This window comes from Monodelphis domestica, chromosome 5 (assembly GCF_027887165.1).
Source record: "Monodelphis domestica isolate mMonDom1 chromosome 5, mMonDom1.pri, whole genome shotgun sequence".
In the NCBI taxonomy this organism is placed as follows: domain Eukaryota; kingdom Metazoa; phylum Chordata; class Mammalia; order Didelphimorphia; family Didelphidae; genus Monodelphis; species Monodelphis domestica.
Window position 1 is genome coordinate 223,963,091 of NC_077231.1, and position 24,577 is coordinate 223,987,667.

The 24,577-nt window shown below is 37.1% G+C and overlaps 1 protein-coding gene across 1 annotated transcript in view; it reads left to right on the forward strand.

Annotated features, from left to right (window-relative positions):
* Nucleotides 1–24,577, forward strand: part of CNTNAP2 (contactin associated protein 2) — a 2,768,972-nt gene that overhangs the window by 1,810,159 nt on the left and 934,236 nt on the right. Inside the window, exon 13 of the mRNA XM_007504517.3 lies at nt 14,220–14,420. Within this exon, the coding sequence (XP_007504579.1) occupies nt 14,220–14,420 (201 nt within the window). The remainder of the gene's footprint in view (nt 1–14,219; nt 14,421–24,577) is intronic.

Genomic DNA, 24,577 nt, shown 5'->3' on the forward strand with positions numbered 1-24,577 from the left:
ACTGAAATGACTGAACAACAGCAAAATAAGCAAACCTGAACAATGAATTCCTGATTTTACAAAAGTTGGATGTGAAAGGGGGTGGTTATCTACTTTACAAATGAATTATTTACTTTACTAAAGGAATAAAGAAAAAAATATGAATCCTTTGATCACCAGGAACATATGTTCTATTAGGGGAAACAACAGAAACAGAGAAAAGAAAATATATACAGAGTATATTAAAAAAATTTCAGGGTGGTGTGAAAGCCACTAGGGATTAAAGAGTCTTCTAGTCTCTAGAAGAGACATGGGAGGGATGTTAAACCTTAAGGTAAGCTAGAGAACCTAATAGGTAGAAGTGCGAAGATAAAGTCTATGGGAAGGCACAGAAATAGGGGATTGAAAATGATGGGAATTGCAAGTAGGCTAGTCTGACTTGAATACTTTAAAATAGTAAGTTTCTTTTATACCTTCAAAATATGATTTGATTGCCAAAAATATTTTAAATGCAATTTTTTAGGAATTTTTCTGTTGTTTCAGTTGTATCTGACTCTTCCTGACCAAGACACTAGAATGGTTTGCTATTTCTTTTTCCGGCTCATTTTACAGATGAGAAAATTGGGGCAAACAGGGTTAAATGACTTGTCTAGGGTCACACAACTGGTAAGTATTTGAGAACAGATTTGAACTCATCTCTTCTTGACTCCAGGTCCAGGGTTCTATCTGCTGTACTTCCTAGCTGCCTTGGTTTTCTACCTGTGAGTTCTATTCATATTTAGTAACATCCAGAATGAATTTATGACATTTAGGTCAGCCTATTCTTCATATTTCTTATTATAGGGATCTGACCTATCCAAAGGAAGCATGGTTTCAAAGTTTAACTGAATTAAAAGATTCAATCCTAGGCAGGTCAGAGATATACATGACCCGACAGGGCAGAAAGGAGAGCTAAGAACAGCAAATATTACTCTATGGAATAATTTCATATAATATTACTCTCTTACCTTACAGTACATAGCAGGAAGGATTGATTGCCAGACACCCATGTAGGGAGAAAGAGAACAGGCAGAATTGGGAGACCAGGTATTTTCTCAAAAAATAGGGAGATTAAGCCTTGATTTGGCAGAAGAGAGAGAGAGAGAGAGAGAGAGAGAGAGAGAGAGAGAGAGAGAGAGAGAGAGAGAGAGAGAGAGAGAGAGAGAGAGAGAGAGAGAGAGAGAGAGAGAGAGAGAGAGAGAAGAGAGATTCTTGGACAAAGGGAGATCCAGTGTCTGAGATTCAAGAACAGAAACAATAGAAACTGACAGGTCATTTAGGAACTTTTGGAAGTCTTATAATTTCTTCTGTAAGAATACATCAGGCTGACTAACTGGATCTCAGAATAACAGTACTCTGACTTTGCTAATATAATTTTTAAATCCTAGAATTTGGGACTAACCACTCATTTTCATCTCCTTTAATATACTGAATACATTTAAAGACTGAGTAATTTCTTATTGTTTTCTTGTCCCCAGGGAAGTAACTGAATTTCTGCATATTATTTTACTAAGCTAGAATGTAAGCTTTTTTAGGACAGGAAATTCATTCCATTCATCTTTATCACCACCATAATGAGTGTCTAGCAGAATCACTTGCCAATGATAGGTGCTCAATAAAGAGTAATTGAATTAAATTAGCTTCTTAAAAGACATTCTAGAATGGTCCCTTTGGACTTGTTTTCTTCTTTATTCACAACAATCCTTGGCAAAGCCTACTAAGGAAAGGACCCTACAAGAGCCTTTAGGGCTCTCAGAGATGGAAGTCCTGTTCTTAGAAGCAAGAAATGCTAACCTCAAAGGAACAAAGAGGAGAGATCTCTAAGACTAGGGTAGACTGTTGAGGGCATAGAATTTTCTGTCATTTTTCATCTTTGTTCCAGAGGCTAAAATAACATTCTTAGAGAAAGGACTTGGGATAAACAAAACAAAATATTGTGCTTTTTTACATGTATGATTTCCATACTAGCTAGATGCTTAGAACCCATAAAGAATATAAAGATTTATGTAACATAATAATCAAAAGTTTATGAAATGTATTAATTTACCAAATTCTTTCCAAGGATTATATAAAATGAAAAATGTTAGAATTTCTTAATGCATTTTATATTATATATGTGCATGTAAATATTGGATCAGATATCTTTTTTATGAAATAATCTTTTTTTTTTAAACCCTTACCTTCCATTTTAGAGTCAATACTGTGTATTGACAGAAGAGTGGTAAAGGCTAGGCAATGGGGGTCAAGTGACTTACCCAGGGTCACACAGCTGGGAAGTGTCTGAGGCCAGATTTGAACCTAGGATCTCCCATCTCTAGGCCTGGCTCTCAATCCACTGAGCTACCCAGCTGCCCCCTTATGAAATAACCTTACTGTGATCATAGGGATAAGGTTCTTAATTTTTATATGTTGTGATCAGAGAAAAGGAAAACCTGTCCCTCATTCCGCCTTCCTTCTTCTAGATACAAGATACTCTCATGACTATTAATACACATTTGCCAAATACGTTTTAATGTCACCAAAGGAGTCACTGAAGTATGCAATAGGAGTACACATTAGATCAAATACAAAATATGTCCAAAGTAAGTGGTTTTTATACCAACAAAATAGAATACACATATTAAATTTTGTATGGATGGCCAAATATCATTGAGCAGATCTTAAAGAGCCAGAAGACTGCTGTGAATATGTATTCAAAATAATTGAGCAAATTTGGCTAAATCTTACCCAATCCGTGGGGCATATTGGAAAGAACACTGGCGCTGAAGTCAGAAGACCTGTTTTAAATCACACTTCTGGTTGTTACTACCTCTATGACCTTGGGCAAGACACCCCCTCTTTGGACCTTAGTTTCCTCATCTGTAAAATGAAGGGTGTCAACATGGAATCTAAAAGGAATCCCCGGACTTGTCCCCAGTCCAGTTAGTTTTGGAGGTGAAAACCTGAGGTTTGAGCCCATTCCTGTGAGAGTCTACCCCGAGGGGAATCTCAGATTTAACAATCCACTTCAGACCGGGACTAAACCCAAGCCCAAATTGAGTGACTTTTGCTCAGTAGGTAGCGCGTCAGTCTTGCAAACTGAAGGTCCTGAGTTTGATCCTCAAAAGGAGGGAGTGATATACTGGGAGAGGCTTCTGGAAGAGTCACTGGACTTTGGCTTGGGGTTAGTCCCTGTCTGAAGTGGATTGTTAAATTTGAGATTCCCCTCGGGGTGGATTCTCACAGGAATGGGCTCAAACCTGAGGTATCCATCTCCAACTGGGGATCACCGGGTCCCTCTGGGCTACAAGTCGGGACTACTTTTAGATTTCATGTTGACTGGGCATTGAACTAGATTTCTTCTGAGCACCCTTGCAGCTGCTGATAGGGTTATAAACCTATGGACAGTAGGATTTAGAGTCTGGCAGACCCGAGTTTAAAACCCAGCTCAGACACTTAACTATCCCTATGACCTTAGAAATAATTTAATTTCTCTCAATCTCATTTTTCTTCTCTGTAAAATAGGGATAATAATAGCACTTCATTCTCAGACTTGTTGTGAAGATTAAATGAGGTATTTGCAAAGTGCTTTGTAAGGCTGAACGTGCTCTATAAATGTTGGCAATCATTATTGTTAGAAGCAAAGAATTTTCTATGTAAAGGAAAATGAAAATATTTTCACTTTATAAAGAAAGTTAGTTTTCTGATTGAATAATGAGGTGGGTAAATGGTGAATGCAAGGAGAACTTCATCTCAAGAGATTTAACAAATCATTTTTGTTCATGTGCTGGGTGATTTTAGCAAGTTCCTTGACTTGGAACAGGGAGGAAATCACATGTATCTAAGTGCAATTATATTTTCTTAAACTGGAAAAGTGTCCATGTGCAGGATTGTGTGTTATTAAATACATAATGAAAAATACTTAAGTTTATCATGCACTATATATAGTATAGTGAATGAACGACACATGCCCAAACTCCTAAGACAGAGGGAAATAGGAAGACTATGAAGCAAAGTCAGCAATGTCACTCAGAGGAGAGAAAATTGTGGGCTAGAAGCTATTTCTAGCAGGAAGGAAATAGAGTTGGCCCACGTGCGCTAATGGAACTTTAATTCCCTTAAAGGTAAACCTCAGTGTTAGAACATAAATGACCCTTGGATTACTGTCAGAATTCTGTCAGAAGATAAGAGGAGAGAGTTAAATAACCAAGCTGCTGGCTCCTTTATATGGCCAGAGGAGCCCAGGGGAGCTCATGTTGAATGGAGTGGAGATGCGAGATGCCAGCAGAAATAGCACCTAAATGGGTACATTCATAAAAGGGATGCTAAGACAGGACCATCTCTTTCTTCAGGGCCTGAGAGGCTTTGCACCAAGTATAAGCCAGGCCTTTATCACAGAATGTTTCACTCATATTAGGGCAAAGGATGGGCTTAAAAGGATCCCCATGGGGCCAGGGGGAAAAAAAGAGGAGGAATTGGAGGTGAGGCAAAGGATTTCTCCCAGCCTTCCTTACCAAAGGAGGGAATACAACTGCATATTCATGGTGGAGGAGACTTGCTCCAGCTGGATCTGTCTCAGGTAGAGTTTGTTCATGGATCCTTGTCTCGGATGTCCTTTAGACTAAGACTGGAAGAAGGAGTTTGAGAGATCAGCTAGGGAAGTCAGTGTATTGAGATATAGATTTAGATACAGGAGGTCCTAGTTTCAAATCTGGTCTCAGACACTTCCTAGCTGTGTGACCCTGGGCAAGTCACTTAACCCACACTAGAAAGAGGTTGGAACTGGACAGTAATGACTCTTCAGAGAAGCTACCCTAGAACTTGGTACACCTGGATGCACAAATCTTTCCACCTTACCTTCAGATCATAGATATACTTAGAACTGGAAGAGACCTCAATGGCCATCTCATGCAAACCTTTCACCACCTCCCCTCCCCCTCCCCCCACAGTTTTACACTTAAGAAAGCCAATGTCCAGGGACACTGAGTCATTTGCTCATCTATATCATGAGGTCCCTGAGCAGCTAGGCACAGTAGGTAAAGAGAGTGAGTTTTGAAATAGAAAAGGTAAGGGTATATTTATAACAGAGCAAAGTTGAGATAGAGAACCAGTTCATATTGAAATGGCAATTGTAAAACAGACATTGTAATGTTGCCCACGTAATCTAAAGTTTCCACTATGTAAAGATGAAAATTTAGGGGGAAGCTGGGGCAAGTAGAAATTAGTTTCTCTCTGCAAGGAGTATTATATTTTTTAGAGGTTTATTAAAGGTTTAAGGATTAGAGAAAATACAGAATAAGAAAGCCAGGAGAGCAAGAAGAAGGTGGAGTCTGTCTTAAAAACCCCTCTCTCCTCACAGCCCAGGTGATGACCTCACCTGAGATTATGGGGAACTCTGGGAGCTACCAAGGACTCCTGGGAATTGAAGTCCCGAGTTCAAGACTCCAATTTTACATTTACCATATGGGTTATCCTACTATATACAATGTGGTAAACCCAAAAGCAGGCAATGGCTGCCACAATCACCAGTCCAAAAACAATTTGTCTGAACATTTTTGTTTTTCTTCCTTTACCCTGCCTGAAGGAATGTGGGTACAGTCCCATCTGGGGTGACAAATGAAATAGAAAATGATAATCTGTGTGACTATTTCTTGTTGTAACTGGATATGTACTCTGGCTTGGGACTGGAGAGAGCTGCTGCTAGTATGGGACATTTGCTACAGAGATAGTATGGAGACACACCCAAGGGTTTCCTAGTTACAATGGGGATAGATGAGCTTTGAGAGATACTGAGAGAGATGCTGCTACAGATAGAGAGATGTTGCTACAAGGAAATACTATGGGGTTTGCCTATTGATCCCTATTTGAAGGCTAATGGATCAATATTTTCCTAATCTTCTCCTACCTTCTTCCTCCCTCACTCTGTCCCTTAACCACCCACTTCTTGAAGCCTTTGGCTTCCTCCCTCCCCCCTGAGTGGTCTATGAAGATATTCGTTTTTCTTTCTCAGGTAAGGGATTTATAGGGAAACAACAGGATGGGAAACTGAGGAAAGAGGGATGAGGGTTTCCCTAATCTATAATAAGAATTTGAGGGTTTTGGAAAATCAGTCCAGTCACAACTGTGACGGGGTTGGGGGGGACAGTCAGAGAGATGGAAGACAACAGTTAAAATCTTCTTTCTTCTTCACAAAGCCATCAAGTTCTCTCAGCCTAATTTCAGAAGGTCCCCCGCCCAAGGGTCCTTCAGCCTGGGACAAAAGCTCCCAACATCAGTTCAGGGCTTCTACCCCCTCAACCAGCCACCAAGAAAAGTCTCTCCTACAGTCTGGCTTTCCTCCAACTCTTGATCAGTAGAATCCCAGAGAGCCAATGTCTCTCCTGGTCAATCAACCTCCAGATTGAGAGACAGAGTCAGAAGTTTCAGGTTCTCCCCTGGTCAGCTTTAACTCCTGGAGAAAGATACAATCAGTTCTTCCCTTTGGTCAGAGCCCCAAACCAAGCCAGCTCCCCAAGGGTTCTTCAGACAGCTTCAACTGCCTCTCCTCCTGGGAACATTACATTTGGAACCTTCTCCTTGATTGACAGACAGGTCTGCATGCAGGCTTGTCCTGTTCTCCTTGATTTTGCAGATCAGGTCCCCAGCCTTGGTTTGCAAGCCTGGAGTTTTCTCTTTCTGGCTTGCCTCTATCACAGTTTGTAGTCAGGAGGATCTGAGTTCAAATTGGGGTTTACATTGGCTATGTGATTTGTGGTAAGTCTTTTAGCCTGTTTGCCTCAGTTTCCTCATCTGTAAAATGGAGATAATAGTAGTACCAACTTCCAGGGTTGTTGTGAGGACCAAATAAGAAAATAAATGTGAAGTACTTGGCACAATGCTTGACACATAGTAAGAGCTATATAAATGGTAGTAGTAGTAGTAGTAGTAGTAGTAGTAGTAGTAGTAGTAGTAGTAGTAGTAGTAGTAGTAGTAGTAGTAGTAGCAGTAGTAGTAGTAGTAGTAATAGTGGTAGTGGTAGTAGTAGTAACAATGGTGGTATATTATTAGTAGTAGTAGCAGTAGTAATAGTAGTAGCAGCAGTAGTAGTAGTATAGTGGTAGTGGTAGTAGTAGTAGTAGTAGTAGTAGTAGTAGTAGTAGCAGCAGCAGCAGCAGCAGCAGCAGCAGTAGTAGTAGTAGTAGTAGTAGTAGTAGTAGTAGTAGCAGCAGTAGTAGTAGTAATAGTAGTAGTAGTACTACTAGTAGTAGTAGTAGTAGTGGTGGTAGTAGTAGTAATAGTGGTAGTGGTAGTAGTAGTAATAGTGGTAGTGGTAGTAGTAGTAATAGTGGTAGTGGTATAGTAGTAGTAGTAGTAGTAGTAGTAGTAGTAGTAGTAGTAGTAGTAGTAGTAGCACTAGTAGTAGTAGCACTAGTAGTAGTAGTAGTAGTAGTAGTAGTAGTAGTAGTAATAATAGTAGCAGCAGTAGTAGCAGCAGCAGTAGTATCAGTAGTAGTGTAGTGGTAGTGGTAGTAACAGTAGTAGTAGTAGTAGTAGTATTGTAGTAATAGTGGTAGTAATAGTGGTAGTAGTAGCAACAACAGCACTAGTACTTAATGCTCATATTTAGGACTAATACAAAAGTAGTACCTTTTAGAGGTCATATTTGAGTTTTTGCCACTTCTCTAAGAGGGTAATTCATCCTTTTGCATAGTGGTTGTGACTTTTTATGGAGATAAAGGATATTTATCTATATGGAAATGTGCCTGCATATGTGTATGTATATGTACATGAATATATGTAGGATATTAATGAAACAAGAGTCAATAAATCCTGGGTCCCTATTTTTGACTTCTCCAGCAGGGAACAGCTTAATATAGTCTAATAGAACTAACAATTTAAAAAATCCTGGCCGGGATGATTTAAAAACAACAACACTAGAGTTTAAAAAGTGCTTCAATAGGTATGTGGAGCCAGGACCATCCGTCCATGGAGACAGTCTTCAGAAGTCGGCAGTGTCCTTTCACCAAGACTCAGGCTGTGTCAAAGACCCCAAAATTAATATGGAACAATTTTCTATTTTTTTTTTATTTTTCTCTAGTAAATACTTCTTTAGTTTATGTCTTAATTACTGTTGCAGATGCCTGGCAAGTCATTTATTTTTACTATTATTTATTAGGTTCTACCACATATGCTAGCAAGTTTACAAACACCTTATGTTTTGCTTATTGACAAGAATATCGGACCTTTAATTTAGGATATCTGAATGTCTGTTTCACCCTAACGTGAAATGGCCAGGCTGTTCATTTTCAGCTATTGAAACTATTGGTATGTACTAGCACCTAGTGGCAGTGAAAATGAGGAGGTAAAATAAAATTCAGAGCTTGCTTTACAAAAGCTCAGCCAAGAATCATCACAACCCTTTAGGGAAATACAATGTAATGATGATGTTGATGACAGAGCAAAACTATTGAAATGACAACAAATAGATCTGAAGGAATAATCTCACACATAGTGAATGTCACACACACACATATACACACAGACACACATATGCATACATGGATGTAGAGATAATTTATATCTGTTTAATAGATGAAATGAATGCATGCCAAAAAGACTTGAGTTCAAATTCTTTCTCCAGCATTTAAAATCTATGTGACCTTGGGAAAGTTACTTAATTTCTCTTAGCCTTAATTTCTTCATCTTTCAAATGAGAATACAAGTACTAATCCATTAATGAAGCATTTCCTAAGCATTACCTGTATACCTGAGAAATTAGGCACTGTAGATACAGAGATAAAAATAAAAAATTATTTCCTCAAGGATCCTAGTAATATACTAAACATTTATTAATCACCCACTGTAGGTGAGGAACTGTGGCAAGGAATACAAAAAAAGGCAAAGGATAGTCCCTGCCCTCAAGCAGCTCGTATGTGAACCACTATGGATAGAGAAACTATAGTCAGGATAAATAGAAAATAATTGGCAGAGGCAAGTCCCTGGAATTCATAAGGATTAGGAAAGTCTTCCTATAGAAGGTGAGATTTTAGTTAGCACTGGAAGGAACCAAGAAGGTGATGAGGAGAGAGGGAATTCCAAGAACAAGAGATAAGAGGTGAGTGTTATATATGAGGAACAGCAAGAAGCCTGGTCTGTTTGTATTATGGTGTGGGAAAGGGGGACTATATATACATATATATATATATATACATACATACATACATGACTAGAACACTAGGTTGGTGTTATGTTTGAAGGACTTTAAATGTCATAAAATGAGAATTCTCTCAGATCACAAATGCAGTGGGGAGCATACTGGAAAATGTTGAATGATATGAACAGACCTGCAGTTAAAGGAAAGATATTTATAATTAAAAAAAATTTCATCCAAGACAAGCAGGAAAAGAAATTCCCAAGAATTATCATATGAAGAAGGAGCAGAGAGTGAGCAAAGAGTCAGACTTCGACTTGACACTGGGAAAAAATTCCCTAACATTTGTTCAGCAGTTTCAGGCATGTCTGATTCTTCATAGCACTATTTGGGGTTTTCTTGGCAAAGATACAAGAGAGGCTTACCATTTCCTGCTCCAACTCATTTTATAGAAGAGAAAACAGAGACAAACAGGGATAAGTGACTTGTTCAGGGTCATACAGGTGGCAGGTGTCTGAGGTCATATTGGAACTCGGCTCTTCCTTACTCCTGGTCAGGACTCTATCCACAGTGCCAGTTTCTACCCATGATAGTTAGTGCTGCCTAAAAGTAAGCTCTTTGCCAGGTATTCAGATAAAAGCTGCATCTGATGTTGGATCCAATCATCCTCTTAGACTCATGACCACAGGTGAAGCAGAATTGTGGAGTTGCTGCAAAGTTCCCCTCAAAATAACAACAAAAAACTCACGTTCTAGTTTAGCCCCTGCCACATACTGACTTAAAGTGACCCTGAGAAAATCTGTTAATTTCTCAATACTTTAGACAAACTCTCTAAGGCTATGACTTGTGGAGAAGCTGCCATCTTGTTTTGGTTCATGGAGTTTCCTCACACAAGAGTTCCTATCATAGGTACGCTCCCTCCCTATATCCCCAAAACATCCTAGATATAGACCTAGAAGACAACCCAAAGGTCTTCTAGTCTATCTCCCTCATTTTGCAGATGAGGAAATTGCAAAGCTCAGGGATTTAAATGACTAACTTAGGAACACAGAGTAAGAAATCTCAGTGGCAAGATTAGACCTTGGTTGGACTTGGTGCTCTTCTAGATATCATATGTTGTAGCAAATATTTCTAAGATGTAAGTTGGACTAGGTGAAAGCTGAGGTTATTTTTTTTTTGTTCTGAAGATATTTTATTTTACTAATTACATGTAATAACAAATTTCCACATAAGTTTTCTGGAGTTATATAATCCAAATTGTCTCCCTCCCTCCCTTCATTTCACCTTGTTGGAGCTAGAAACAATTTGATCTGGATTATACATGTATTGTTACACAAAACATAAAAGCTGAGGTTATTTCAAACCCCAATTCTAAGGTTCTTTGAAAAATTCAGAAATTTGGCTGTAAGTTCAATCATTCTCCTAAATCTTGATCTCAGGTGACACTCTCTTCTTGAATGTACCTTTTTCAGAACTTGTCATTTAAAAACCTTTGTTTGGATGTCATCTCATTTGAGTTCTTCAGGTTCAATTCATCCTTATTTTCAAATCAGCCAGACAATCAGCATTTATAGCTAATCATTTACTGATCATTTTCAGTAGGTCCTGTAGAGAACAGGGAATTGCCCTCGAGCTCCAAAAGTGCAGGGACCCTGTGGGGATTAAGGTAACACCCCCTGGGCTCCAGCCTCAGTCATTACTTATATCACCAGCTAGAAGACTAGCAAGGAAGGCGAGAGTTACCTAAGCCATCACAGATGAATTTGTACCAACAGCCTTGTAGACAATTCTCAGCTCATTGCTTCCTATTTTTATGGCCATTTCACTGACTGATACCCTTCCCTCCAAACACTTATAATTTTGAACCCTCTTAATTGCTCTCCAGCTTCCCACTGTTTCCCACCATTCACTGGTACTTCCTCTTTGTCTTCTCTCTCAGAAGTTGAATTATCACCTCAATGCAAAGAAGTGTCCCAGAGACGAACCGGACATCTCTCCCATGGTAGAGATGGCCTTTGTTTAATGGCTTGCCCAGTGTTGACGCCAGAGGGATTTTATAGGGAATCCTAGCAGTAGCCCTGAATAGGAGATACCAGGGAGTTTATTCACAGTGCCCACTGCTGGGCTTTGCATGAGATGGTAGTCCTCTTTTCAGTGAGCAAAAGAGCAAAGCAATGTCAAGTATGCCCAGCATCACTAGGGCTAGAAACCCAACCTTGATTTACTCCCTTGTTGAGTTATACTCTAGACAGGCCATTGAGCCAACCCAGGTCAGAGATTATGTAGCATCCCATCTGTAAACTATAAGATAAATTTATGCTCCTTAGAAACACATTGTCAGTCTGAGTTACATATGCTTTAGCAGCCAAATGTTTTAACAGCTTCTTGGCATTGGTCTCACAAAAGCTTGCCTCCTTTGCATTTTACTAGATAATTGTTTTTCTTAGAAACTACAAAACAAGATCTTCTTGCTGCCAACCCATCAAATTTCATTAAGTTCTCTGCATCGTTGAGGAATTGTTTTATATATTGTTAATCACAGTTAAAAAGTTGTGCCCGTCTTAAAGCAGATAGAGGAATCTTTGAGGACAGTTCAAGAAATAGGCTAGAAAATAAATTGTCACATGTACGCATATGGGCATATATTTGTATTATATTTGACTTATATAAATATGCAATATATAGCATTAAATAGGTAGAGAGAGGGAATAGTGTAGCAAGCTATAATGAACAGAGCTGTGACATTTAAGGTTCTGACCCATACTATCTGTGTGACCCTAGGCTCTGAGTGCTTCCAGGCAAATCTTAAAGACTTCAAGTTACAGGTTTTGATTTTCATTGACAAATGGAATTTCTTTACCTGGGAGTTAGTATGATAAGAGACTAGAAAGGTAATGTTTAGTCCAACAATTGAAAACCTTGAAGATCAGTCTAAAGAAATTTAATAGTCAATAGAAAACAAATAGGGGTCCTATTAAATTGTTAGAGTGACCTGGCACCATAATGGACCACAGAAAATCACATCCATAATTTTAGAGTAAAGGTATATTTCCCATTCCAAAAGGTGCATATCTTTAAGACATGCCTATATACGGCAATAGGAGGTTGTTGAAACTAATAATATAAGGTTGATTTTCCCCCTCCTGAAAATTACTTCTATCCCTTTAACTTTCTAAAGATCTACCCTTTCTAATCCATCTTTCTTTGTAGATTCAGATTTTTTTCTATCAGCAGAAATATATTTTATTAGTGTTTTTAACTAGAGAAAATGGCCCCAAAGTGAGGGAAATGAAACATTTTGATGCTAGATTTGGGAAATAAAAACTAGCTATCTGAGATTATTATATCACTTTTACCTGGCAGATTCCTTAAACTTGGCTCTGGATCATCATAAGATGACAGAAATTATACTCTATTAAGGATAGGACAAAAAAGAAAAGACAGTATTAAATTCCTTTTCTCTATCCAAAATAGTTCTTTCCTCTCAACTTCAAGTAGAAGTCAAATAATGGTTTATTCCTTGTTATATTCATTGAGACCCTGATTGTTTATTTGATATCCTAACTCATATTTTGATGCTTTGACATCTCAAACCATCCATTATTTCATCCATAAATGTACTCACTCCATCTATACTGACTTGTAACCCCTCCCCATATTACATGAAAAAAACATAATTTTCTGGCATTTTGTGATCCATGTTTTCTCTTTCATTCCCACCCCTCTATTCTTCCCAAGATGGCAGGTAATGTGTGTGTGTGTGTGTGTGTGTGTGTGTGTGTGTTTGTATATATCTATATATACACCCTGGGAAAAATTCATGAAGAAAATAAAGGGAAGAATGATATGCTTTAATCTGCATTCATACTCTATTATTTCCTTCTATGATGGTAGATATCTTTTTTCATCACGAATCCCTGAAAATAGTCTTGGATTCTTGGATTGTTGATAATAGTTGTCATTCACAGTTGATCATTGTAAATTATTATTGTTACTGTGTATACCTTATATGCTTTAATAGACAGTCTTCATGACCTGTGGCTAATATATATATATATATATATATATATATTTTTTTTTTAAGTGCATCAAGTCATAGTAACCCTCTAATGAGGAGTCATTATGGACTTGGGCTCATACTTGAATGACAGACATACAGTATGTCATTGGAGTCCTCAGGACTATCCAAACTTACTTTCTGCTGACCTGATCTTCAGACCCAAAGCCACAGTCTTCACATAGTGAAGATCCCTTGTTCTCAGAATACCTCCCCTCCTCTATATTCCTTCCTATAAAAATCCTTATCATCTTTTGAGCATGATTTTAAGCCCACATCATCTGTGAAGTATTATCTGTATTCTTTAGTACAAAATACTCCCTCCTCTTCCAAATTCATATCATATCGACTATACTACCACATATGAAAACATGACTCCATGTACTATCCTCAATTTTAATCCTATCTGGAAAAAAAAGGCCTGATAAGTTTGGAGCCAGAAGGAATTATGGAGGGTATTGAATCCAGTATCTTCATTTCACTTAAGAAATCTCATGCCAAAAAAAATGGGTAAATACCTTGGTGGTAGTCACATGGATACTAAATGATCAAGCTGGGATTTGAGCCCAGGTCCACTACTCTTTACTCATCTATTAAAATGACAGTTCCTTAAGGGCTGAGACCATGCCAGATACATCTTTATACCTTGCCCTTCTTAGTATTTAGCCTGATTGATACCTTGCACAAAATGTGTATTCAATACATATTTGTTGAATGAATTTAAATTGTTGATTGAATTTATTGAATGGAAACAAGCAGATAATAGAGCAGGTGTCCTGAAAATGTGGGGATCAAACCCCTTTCTGCCTGAATTATTTGGAATTGCCTCATTTTTATTGGATTCAAATATTTGGACAAATAACTTTTTGTAGAGCCCTAACTGAAAAGTAGGAAAGATTTAGTTATGTCAGATTCTAGCTAGTCTAACCTCAGCGAACACAATTGTTCCAACCAGCTAATCTTTTTTTTTTTGACATTTGAAGAATTATATGAATTCTAATAACCCATTGTCTTTGTCATTCTCTGCCCCTACAGAAGATAAAGTGTGGTCAACTGTAAATCATGACTTGCAGAAGCAGACTCCTGTGGTCGGCTCTGGCCCAGAAAAATACTCAGTGGTACAGCTCAATTATAGTGCCTCTATGGATCAAATCACGGCCATCACCAGCAGTGCAGAGTATTGTGAGCAGTTCGTCTCCTATTCTTGCAAGATGTCGAGGTTGTTGAACACTCCAGGTAGGCTGAGAATGGAATGTCACTTTTAATTATTCTCTCAGCTGGTGTCTAGAATTGCCTAAACGATTCAACAGGTGCAGGTACCTAGTTCATCCTTCCAGAGGCTGGGTTTCAATATGCAGGCAGCAGTATGTAAATGAAATAAAATCTCTTGTTTGTTTGGGTTTTTTTTTCCCATGGAATTAGACAAAGACAACTTGATTCTTGATTTGATGAGTTGGTCTTATTCATATGCTTATTTTCTTTTATTTGTAATCTTTTCTGAGAGTTGCTTGTTAGGTCAAGGACCTTTGGCAAAAGATGTACTGAGCATATTATAAATGTAGTGATAAATGATTTTAACCTCTAAGCTTTGTTTTCTTTAAAGTAAAAGAAAAAGAATTTTAAATTTGATTCTATTAGTGCCTGTCTCTGGATTTATTATGCTTACCTGCTCTTAGGCATTAACATTATTGTATCATTGGACCTGTAACTAGGAATTCTAGTACCCAGAGCAGATTCACTTAGGGGAAGAGATCCTCTGAGATATAAGAAGGTTCCACCCTACTTTGACCAACAAGCCCCCTATGAATGAGACCACAGATCCAGTAGGAGTTTAATGTCTTTGTTATGAAGAGAAGAGTTTGCCTTGAATAGATCCACCTGTTCTTTAAGTTGGGGAAGCATCTTCAAAAGAGGAAAAATCATGGTTGATGACTCCCATGTCATTGGAGACAATTATTGGTGGAATGAGATGAATAGCATAAGGCATGGTGGGGAGGGGAAGGTGTGTCTAGGGAGCATGAGGTAAACATCACTCTTGGCATGGTCAACTGTGGTCAAAGGAATAAGGGTAATCATGACACAGTTTTAGGAGTATTGGAAAACTATGAAACATAGCGCTAACAGGACAAAAGTGTGTATTCTTCCCCTTTCCTAAGTGTTGGTTAGCTGACATAAGTCCTCAGTTGTCTACACTAATTATAATTTTGGCCATTACATTGACAACATTTTGTACACATTGATTAAATGCCTATGATGTACTTGTTTGGTGATAAATGATGTCTTTTTTTCCAGGAGAAACCAAATAACATTGTGGTTAGAATGATGTGATAAAATAGATTGTATATATTAGGACATAAGGTTAGATAGCAAAAATATTGTGTTTGCACGTGTTCACTGGCTATTTTTTTGGGAAAAATTATTTTTCATGCAATGTATTAATCCAGATGAGCTTTACGTGCATATGCCCTTCTTTCTTTCCCCACCACACATATACATTTTTTGAAAGAGGATTAGAAATAAGAAGTGGTAGGGGGAATTGAGTGAACCACAATCACTCCATTTTGTGACTCAACTCCAAAGCTAGCTCAGTTTCCTTGCTATTCAATTATGATTCTGGTCCATTTTGTCTTGTGAGGAAATTTTATTCAATTGTGAGAAGTGGGTGGAAAAAATACCTGATTGAATTGTTTGAATTTAGCCCTGTGTGGCTGGGACATTTTTACCTGTTGCTTAGAGATCCTTAACTAAGGACTTAGGTAATGCTGACTAGAAACTGAATTAAAACTGAAGATAGATGCAAAGAGTTTTCCCACAGTCATACATGTCAAGCAACCCACATGTCTTATCTGAAAACTGGCCCAGTACTGGTTAATCATTTATTGTTTCTATGGTCCTTTGATTGGATACTTAGGAGGGGGACACTTCTTTTTCTGGTCAGGAAATTGTACCCCCTTTGTTTTCCCCTTACCAATTTGTAAAGTCCTTAATCTTTCCTCTGTTTAGAAATCAAATTAGCCATTTTTTTATCCTCCCTAAATGTTTTATTTTAATTAATTGGTCTTATTTGATTAATTGTTTTTAATGCATAAGAATCTGTGATTCTGCTCCTTTCACTTTGCATCAATTCCTGGAGGTCTTTCTAATTCACAAAGAAATCCTCCAGATCATTATTCATTTCATCACAATAATATTCTATCACCAACAGATGCCACAATTTGTTCAGCCATTCCCCAATCCATGGACATCCCCACATTTTCCAATTTTTTTGCGACCACAAAGAGCATGGCTATAAATATTTTTGTACACACATTTTCCCCTATTATCTCTTTGGGGTACAAACCTAACAGGGGTATGGCTGGATCAAAGGGTAGGCAGTCTTTTAAAACCCTTTGGGCATAATTCCAAATTTCCCTCCAGAATGATTGGATTAATTCACAACTCCACTAGCAATGTATTAGTGTCCCAATTTTGCCACATCCCCTCCAACATTTATCACTTTCCACCAAGGTCTTTTCTATCTCTAAACCTGTGATCCTGTGAATGCATCTTTGTTGTCAGAGTATGCCATTTACTAGATGTGAGTGTGATCAAGAGCAACTATTGAGCAAACATTTATAGAACATTTGTTTGGCTGTGGGTAGAGGGGTTCAAAGAAAAATAATCTTTCATCCTTTTAGGATTGAGTCCATAGAAAGGGGAGTTTTTGACCGAATAATTGGATCCAATAAATATTTGCTATTTCACAATAATGAAATAAACTAGTGCTGGGATCCACAATTCAATTTAGAGATAGATAGATAGATAGATAGATAGATAGATAGATAGATAGATAGATAGATAGATGAGACATACATAGATAGATATGACCAGGAAATATATATGAAGTATATTCATATATAAAATATTAGATATATCAAATATTGAAATATTTGGAGATATGTATTATATATGTATTTGTATGTATGTATATTCAAAGAAAATTATCAGTACAGCTGGGTGTGTGATAAACCATATATGTGTTGGCATGATGAGAAGTAGAGGCTAGGTATCCTGACTTCTGGGGAACAGTTCTTTCCATGATATCATATTACCCCCATCCCTTTCTTCTTATTCCACTTCTCTCTATCAAAATCTGCTCTTTGACCACTTTAGTATGTAAAAGACAGAGAATAGACTACAATGTTCTACTTCCCAAGGATATTGTATAACAAGAATTAAAGAATTAATCTGAAGGGGTAAAGCTCTGAAAGTTGCAATATTTTATATGAACTGACTGGTGTGTTTAGGGGGAATCCTTGAGGGAGTCTCGCTGGATCCCTAAAATCACAAACTGTAGGCGATTGCTTATTCCACTGAAACATGGAGTGTTGCTGAACTTATCTTTTGTGGTCTATGCAAGTCATGTACTTCATGTACAATTTGTTTAGCCTTGCTCTTCTGTGTACCCCATTCTTGCACTAAAGGGACCATGCTGAGTTCTATTTTTTACTTTTTAGTCTGTACCTCTTGAAAGGAAAAGTATTGGTTGTCACATAAAGTTTCCTTATACTGTAGTATTATCTATGTGTTGAAATAAGGAAGAATATATTTTAATAAAAAAATCTAATTTCCCACTTTAAAGAGCTAATGGGTGTTATAATTGTTTTTTTTTCTTTCTATCCTACTTGGTAACACTCAATTTTAAGTATCCATTTACTTGTACTTAACTAAGACTGAATTATACTGCAACTTTGGCAGAAGTACATGTGACATCTGTTTGAATATAAAATGAATTCATTATAATCATTGAAATTAAAATGAATATCAAATGAGTTTGTAATAGCAATGCACTTAAAATGTTATTCCTTATTTTGAGAGTCTCACCCTCATGAGTTCATTTGGTGCCATATAATTTCTAATGATACTTTTTATAAGGCTTTCATTTGGAATTTGTATCTATCTCACTTCAGTTTTGATGAATGTTCCATTGTAATTTACTGTTAATTAAACACAAAAAGCACTCGTTATTGCTGTTCTGCAACTTTCTCAAGTATTATGATGTATGATTTGCCATCCTATTGTGAGACATTTCCACAGTTGTTATTTTTCCTTCACAAGTATATTATGGGGTCTAATTTGTGAAGGTTTAGGTTTTGTCAGCATTTATTTTTCAAATGAGGAAACTGAGACCCAGGAAGGTTGAATTGCTAGCCTAAGGACACAAAACTCTGCTACCATTTCAAATAAAGTTTTCTGAATCCATTCCATTAAACTAGTTCCTGAACAAGGGAGCTACTTCTTTTTGTAACTCTTCATAAATAGCCCCTTATGGAGAGCTTTCATGCTTTTAGTTATAAAAAATTTTATAGAGTTTGAAACAAAAACACAAGCAAAAGCAAACTTTCCTATTCAGATGATGTTTTTATGTACTATAACCAATGTATTCGATTAGCTAATGGGCACAGCTGTCTAAGAATGAGCAAATATACCTTGTCCGAATATAAAAACATTTTGATGTTTGATGTCTTTGGGGGAGTTTTGATGTCAATACACTTTAGGAGAGGCTGATTAGGTCCACAGATTTGTAGTTATTTGAATTTGCAAAATGCACCCTGAATGCATAGATCTGTGAAACATTTTCATTGATCACATCTCTGATTATTTCTCAGAGAAAGATCCTAACACTAGGACTCCTAAGGGTCCCAGTGAAGGATCATACCTTTTCCCATTAATCTTGAGGACTGAAAGACAAGAATACTATGGTCAAAGGAATATCTCCTCTAACATGTTGGAAGCTTATAGGTGGCAGCACAATGAATATGAATGGTAGACTTCGAATCAATGACTGCAGTTCAAGTTCCAACTCAGGTCCCTAAAAGTTGAGTAGCCCAGGGTAAAGTCAGTTAAGCTCTTTCAGTTTCACTTTCTTCATTTGCAAACTGGAGATAGTACTTATATCAGAGGGTTGTAGTGAGGATTCAATGAGATATCATATGTACAGTCCTTTATATCTTAATCTGTATAAATGAAAACTATTAGTAGTAGTATCAACAACAACAACAGCAACAGTAGCAGGAAGAAGAGCAACTGGAGTCCTTGTTGGGATGATGTTGTGGTAGAGGAGGAAGAATAGGCATAGGGGCAATGGAGAAGGGGGAGAAAGATTAAGAGGATGAGCAGAGAGATGGAGGAGGAAAGAGAGGGAGAAGGTATACAGAGTAGAGGAGGAAGAGCAGTAAAAGTGAGAAGTGAGAGGACTGACAGCAGTTATGGACAGGTCTCAACTTTTCGGAGTCTTGGTTTTCTTATCTGAAAAGATAGAGATAAACATAATTAAACTTCTTACTTTGTGAGGTTGTTAAGAAAGCATTTTGAAAACCTAAAATATCAATATAAATATGAGCTATTATTCTTGTTGTTATTTATTGATCTTACCAGAGTAAATCAGCCAATTTTTGTTTGTCCATAAATGAGACAATTAAAGTATATTTGTTTTAATGCACATTTTCTTAGATAATTTTCTTCCATCAATCTTTTTTTTATAATACACATAATAACTTATGTTTAGGAATTCTATTCTTGGTTCCTTAGGTATGAAGGATCCAGCTTTTCTTATTTTTATTTAATTTGGGGAATAGAAAATTGATATTAATTGCTCATTGTTTTGACAATATGAGTATGCTTTTAGTCTCCAGGGTTGTTTTGTTCCTACTGGTTTTTCAATATAGTATAACTCTCATGAGTAATTCTTCGATTGCTTAAAGGCCGATAGAGATGAATTTTGCTGGGGAAAGGCAATTTAAATTATCCATTTTTCTATTCAGTTTAGCTTAAAATTTGGACCGTATGTTGAAAGGAAGTTATGCATAAACACTTCTGCATTTATAGTGAAGTTATTTGAAATTCAATATAGGTCGAGAATGCCAAACTGTGATTTAGAGGCAATCAAAAGGAAAGAAAGCATTATTAGGACTTTGTACCTAATACAGTCCTGTTGGTGGAAAAGGTTATAACCCATTCCTAGCAGATACTGCTCAGAATTTGTGTTGTCACTGAAAGAGCACATTTACAAGTCTGTATGCCATGCATCATTATTGATTCTCTCTAGGAGTATTTAGTGTCACTTACAGGAAAGATTCATTATGTTTTTTTCAGAAACGGAACTGAGACCATCACTATGCCATTGCAGCTAAAGAATATCATTTGGAGAAAAGATTAAACTGCATGACTGAGGTGGACCAATAGTAGAATATTCAATGAATTAGCCTGTTGAACTGGTAGAGACTGGGGGGATCAAGGCACAGGACCCCTGTTGGTCTCTTCCTATATGAGTAAGTGTACTAGATATTCCACAATGTCATGGGATGCTCAAAGACAAAAGTCTTATGGATGGGTTATTAAGAGTCTGAATGATAATTATAGGACAGATTTTTCAGGGAGCCCTACCTACACACAAATTTTTAAGGTGAAGACATCATGGACTACATAATGGGGATATCAGCAATAAACTTCGCCCTCCCATCCTTCCTGGTTGTGCCATAAACACCTAAGAGTATCCAAAGAATGTATCCATTGAGAGACACGAAGTTCTCTTATGTTGGTACTATGGAAGGAGTTTGGGCTTGGGAGATATAGGATACTTGAATTCAAATTCTTCCTCTGTTGTTTACTGTCTGGGTGATCTTGGGCAAGTAGTTTAATTTGTCTGGCCTCAATTTTATCATTGATAAATTGAGAAAGTTGGAATATATGAATTTTGAAATTCCTTTATATTTCTAATCCTCATGTTAAATTGTTGTCCTAATCCTTATGATTAGTCACTTTTCTCTAACCCAAAGAAATAAGTTTTTCTTTCTGTGGAAAGTCGGAACTGCCTATTTGTGCTGAATTGGTATCTTCTGGAACATTTAGTATATTAATCCTTGGATCACCCTCTTCATCAATATAAATGCTTCTTGGACTGGTGAAGATTACAAGTCATGTAATATTCTGGAAATCTTTTAGGTCTCAATAATTTAAGTCTAATACTTGTGTGTCTGTTTATTAACAGAGAATTTGAAAGTTAGAAGGGACCTCATCTACCCTTTTGCCCAACCTACATATGAAAGGAGATCCTGCTGTGACATAACTCATACGTGGTCATCTATCCTCTCTTTAAAGGCTTCCAAAAAGGAGTAATCCCTACACCCATTCCCCATTTTTGAAACCGTCCCTTCCTTTTTTTGAGAGATAAGTTGTTAGACAATTTTTCTTAATATTAAGTCTAAATTTGGTGCTTTGCAACTTCTATCCTTTGCTATTGTTTTGATACTCTGGGGCCAGACAGACAAATACTCCACTTGATAGTTCTTCAGAAACTTAATGACAACCATCATATCTTTCACCAAGTCCCCAAGTTTTCTTTTCTCAAAACTAAAGATTCCCAATACCTTCAACATTTTCTCACATGTCATCAGCCCAAGACCATTCAAGTAGCTTTGCTGCCCATCTCTGGACTTTGTCCAGTTCATCAATGTCACCATCTCTTGTTATTGTTACATAAATGGTTCTCCTTATTTTCTCATCATATATATCCCCAGAGATGTCTTTTCCACTGTTCACTGAAAGTGTTAATGTTCTATGGCCCGCTTTAGCCATTTGCACCCTTGGTATCTCCTGCATTTTGTATTCTTTAGAAATGATATTTCATAATTCACAAACAGATGACATAAGTAGGGGAATGTGTTAAAAGAATAAGTTTGGTCAGAAGAGAACAATTGTGAATTATTGAAAGCATGAAAATGGTGTTGTCTCATTGTTACAAGGTACTCCTTACTCTCATCCACCGTGGAAAGGGATTGAGTTCCCACTAAATCTCCTGTGCCTCTTTTTATTTTTTGCAATGATCCTATTCAAAATATTATTTTATGCTTAAAAAGTAAAATAAACATGTAACATATGTGGTCATAGTCACAATTTAATTTCTACTGGGTTATTGTCCAATGATTATAATGATTTTTAATAATGGGATTAACATTAAATACTAACGCTACCACAATAATTAATTACTAATTATTGATATGTGTCCATGCTAGCATAAGGCTATATTATCTTTTTTTAACCCTTACCTTCTGTCTTAATATAATTTCTAAGGCAGCTATTAAGTGTCTGAGGCCAAATTCAAACCCAGGTCCTCCTCTAAGCCTGGTCCTCTGTCCTTTGTACTACCTAGTTGTTCCTGGACTATATTATCTTCTGATATTATCTGTCTTGCCAATGACTACCAAAGTCCTTTCAGACTTCTAATTCAGACACCAAAGGGAATTCATGAAGCCAAGGCCATCTTCATATTCCTGTTTTTCCCACAGCATTTTCAGGTTAGTGTGACCTTGGCATCTACCCAGATATCCTTATTGCTTTTATCCTTTATGACCCCCTTTAATGTCTTGCTTCCCACCTCCCCCCAGATATGGGGTCCAAAGGATATTTCACTCATAGTGCATTGTCCAGGAAATCAATTCACGTCAGCTTCCTGGAAGACTATTTTGAACTTGAGCATACCAGACTGGTCCTATAGAATTTACAACATCATTGAGCTTTATAGTTTATGTGTACTGAGTACCTGCCATCTATCTCTAAAGGGAAAGTTCAGTACCATAGAAAGATAGAGTACCAGACCTTCTAATCAAATTGAAGAAATGTACATATGGTATTCCACACCTACCAGGAGCAGAACGAGAGTTTTTCTAAAGACACTCTAATGTCCCAATTAACCGGCATTTAAGTTTCTAGAACCTTCATGATGAGTCATGTAAATCCTTCAGGGTAAGTCATGTAACCGTTGGGAATTACAACAGTGTAAATCCCAAATCAGACATTGTACAGGAATGTCTCAGGGCATGAAATCAAAAGCTACTTTTCTAAAGCCTTCAGACAAAGTCAAAGGCTTACAAAGTCACCTGGAATTTAATAAATGTTAAACACAGCCCTCGAGTATTGGAATTTAGGAACCTAAAAATCTCTCTTCCTCCAAAGTGCAGATTAGTTCAACAAAGAATTTTATTCAGTAAGACAATTCTGCACCATACATAGATTACCACAGTACAATTGCAAAGTGTCTTAGACTAATCAGGGCTAGAAAATGCCTGATCAGAATGCACATCTGAAGTTGCCTTTGGATTGCTTGGCTAAGGTCTGGGAAAGCCGATTTTAATTTGTTAGTTGTTTTCCAATAATTTCTGAAGCATTCTCTTTTTTACCTCTTTTCAACCTGTACCAATGAAATGTCTAATTTAGAGCTCTAAATTGGTTCAGGCTCCATTCTGTGAACTCCGAGGGCAATTTCAGATTTATGTTTTAATTTTGGTCTCTTTAAATCTAATTACTTTAGCGACCACCTTCCAATTCTGCCATTGTGTTACAAAATTGTCTCATATTTCTAATCAAACTATTTGAAAGATGTTGTGTTTCATGGAATTCTAAAGTTTTAAGCTTTCTGCTTTCTAGCTCTGTAAAGGATTTATTTCTTCGCTCAGTGTTTATTCTAAGTTCAACCCACCAAGGATAACTTGAACTTTGTGGAGCTATTTTTTCCACCTGAAGGCCATTTCAAGTTTGTTGCTCTTTCTGCTTACTAAAGTCTGAAATTTGACAAAACCTTGGATACTATCTGTCCCAATTATCATTGCACAGATGAGGAAACTAAGGTCTAAAGATGTTATATAACTTTATGGCAATCCCTCAGAAATTCAGTGCTGGGCTAAGACTGGAACTCAAAATTTCCATTTCTACTTCAGGACTTTTTTTTTTTTGACACAATGGACTAGCCTGGAAATGGTGGTCATTAGAGGATTTTGTAGTCAAAGAGAGCCAAAGAAAAGTGATTTGTCCATGTAGACTTAGACTGTAGCACATACAATTTATAGGTAAACTATATCACTTAGCAACATTATGAGTCGACTGTGTTCATTATTGCTAGGAATGTGTATTACAGTCACCTCTTACCTCAAGTAGGACCTTACTTTCTGACAAGTTGCAAGAACAAAGGAAAAATAATTTCTATACCATAATGATCATTTCAACAAGGAAGATATAATTATCTTAGTTAAACTTGTTCTTGGCCCTAAGGTGAATATCACAGTCTTTAAAAAGCACCAGCGATTTTTAGAACTATGAGCTTTGTTTTTCACTAGAAAGAGATTACTTCCAGAAATGCACTTATGTCTAAAACCACATGGGGTATTGATTAGCCCAAGATTTATTCAGAAGGAAGAGGATTGCCCACATAGTCCCCAAAACGGTTTTCTGTAGAAATTGCCAGATTTATCTTCAAATCATTATGTCTGATCTTTTTGCTTTGGGGTATTTCTTTTGCAACTAAGAAATTCAGTGATTTTGTGATAAACCAATTTCTATTATTGTCCCAATGGATGCTA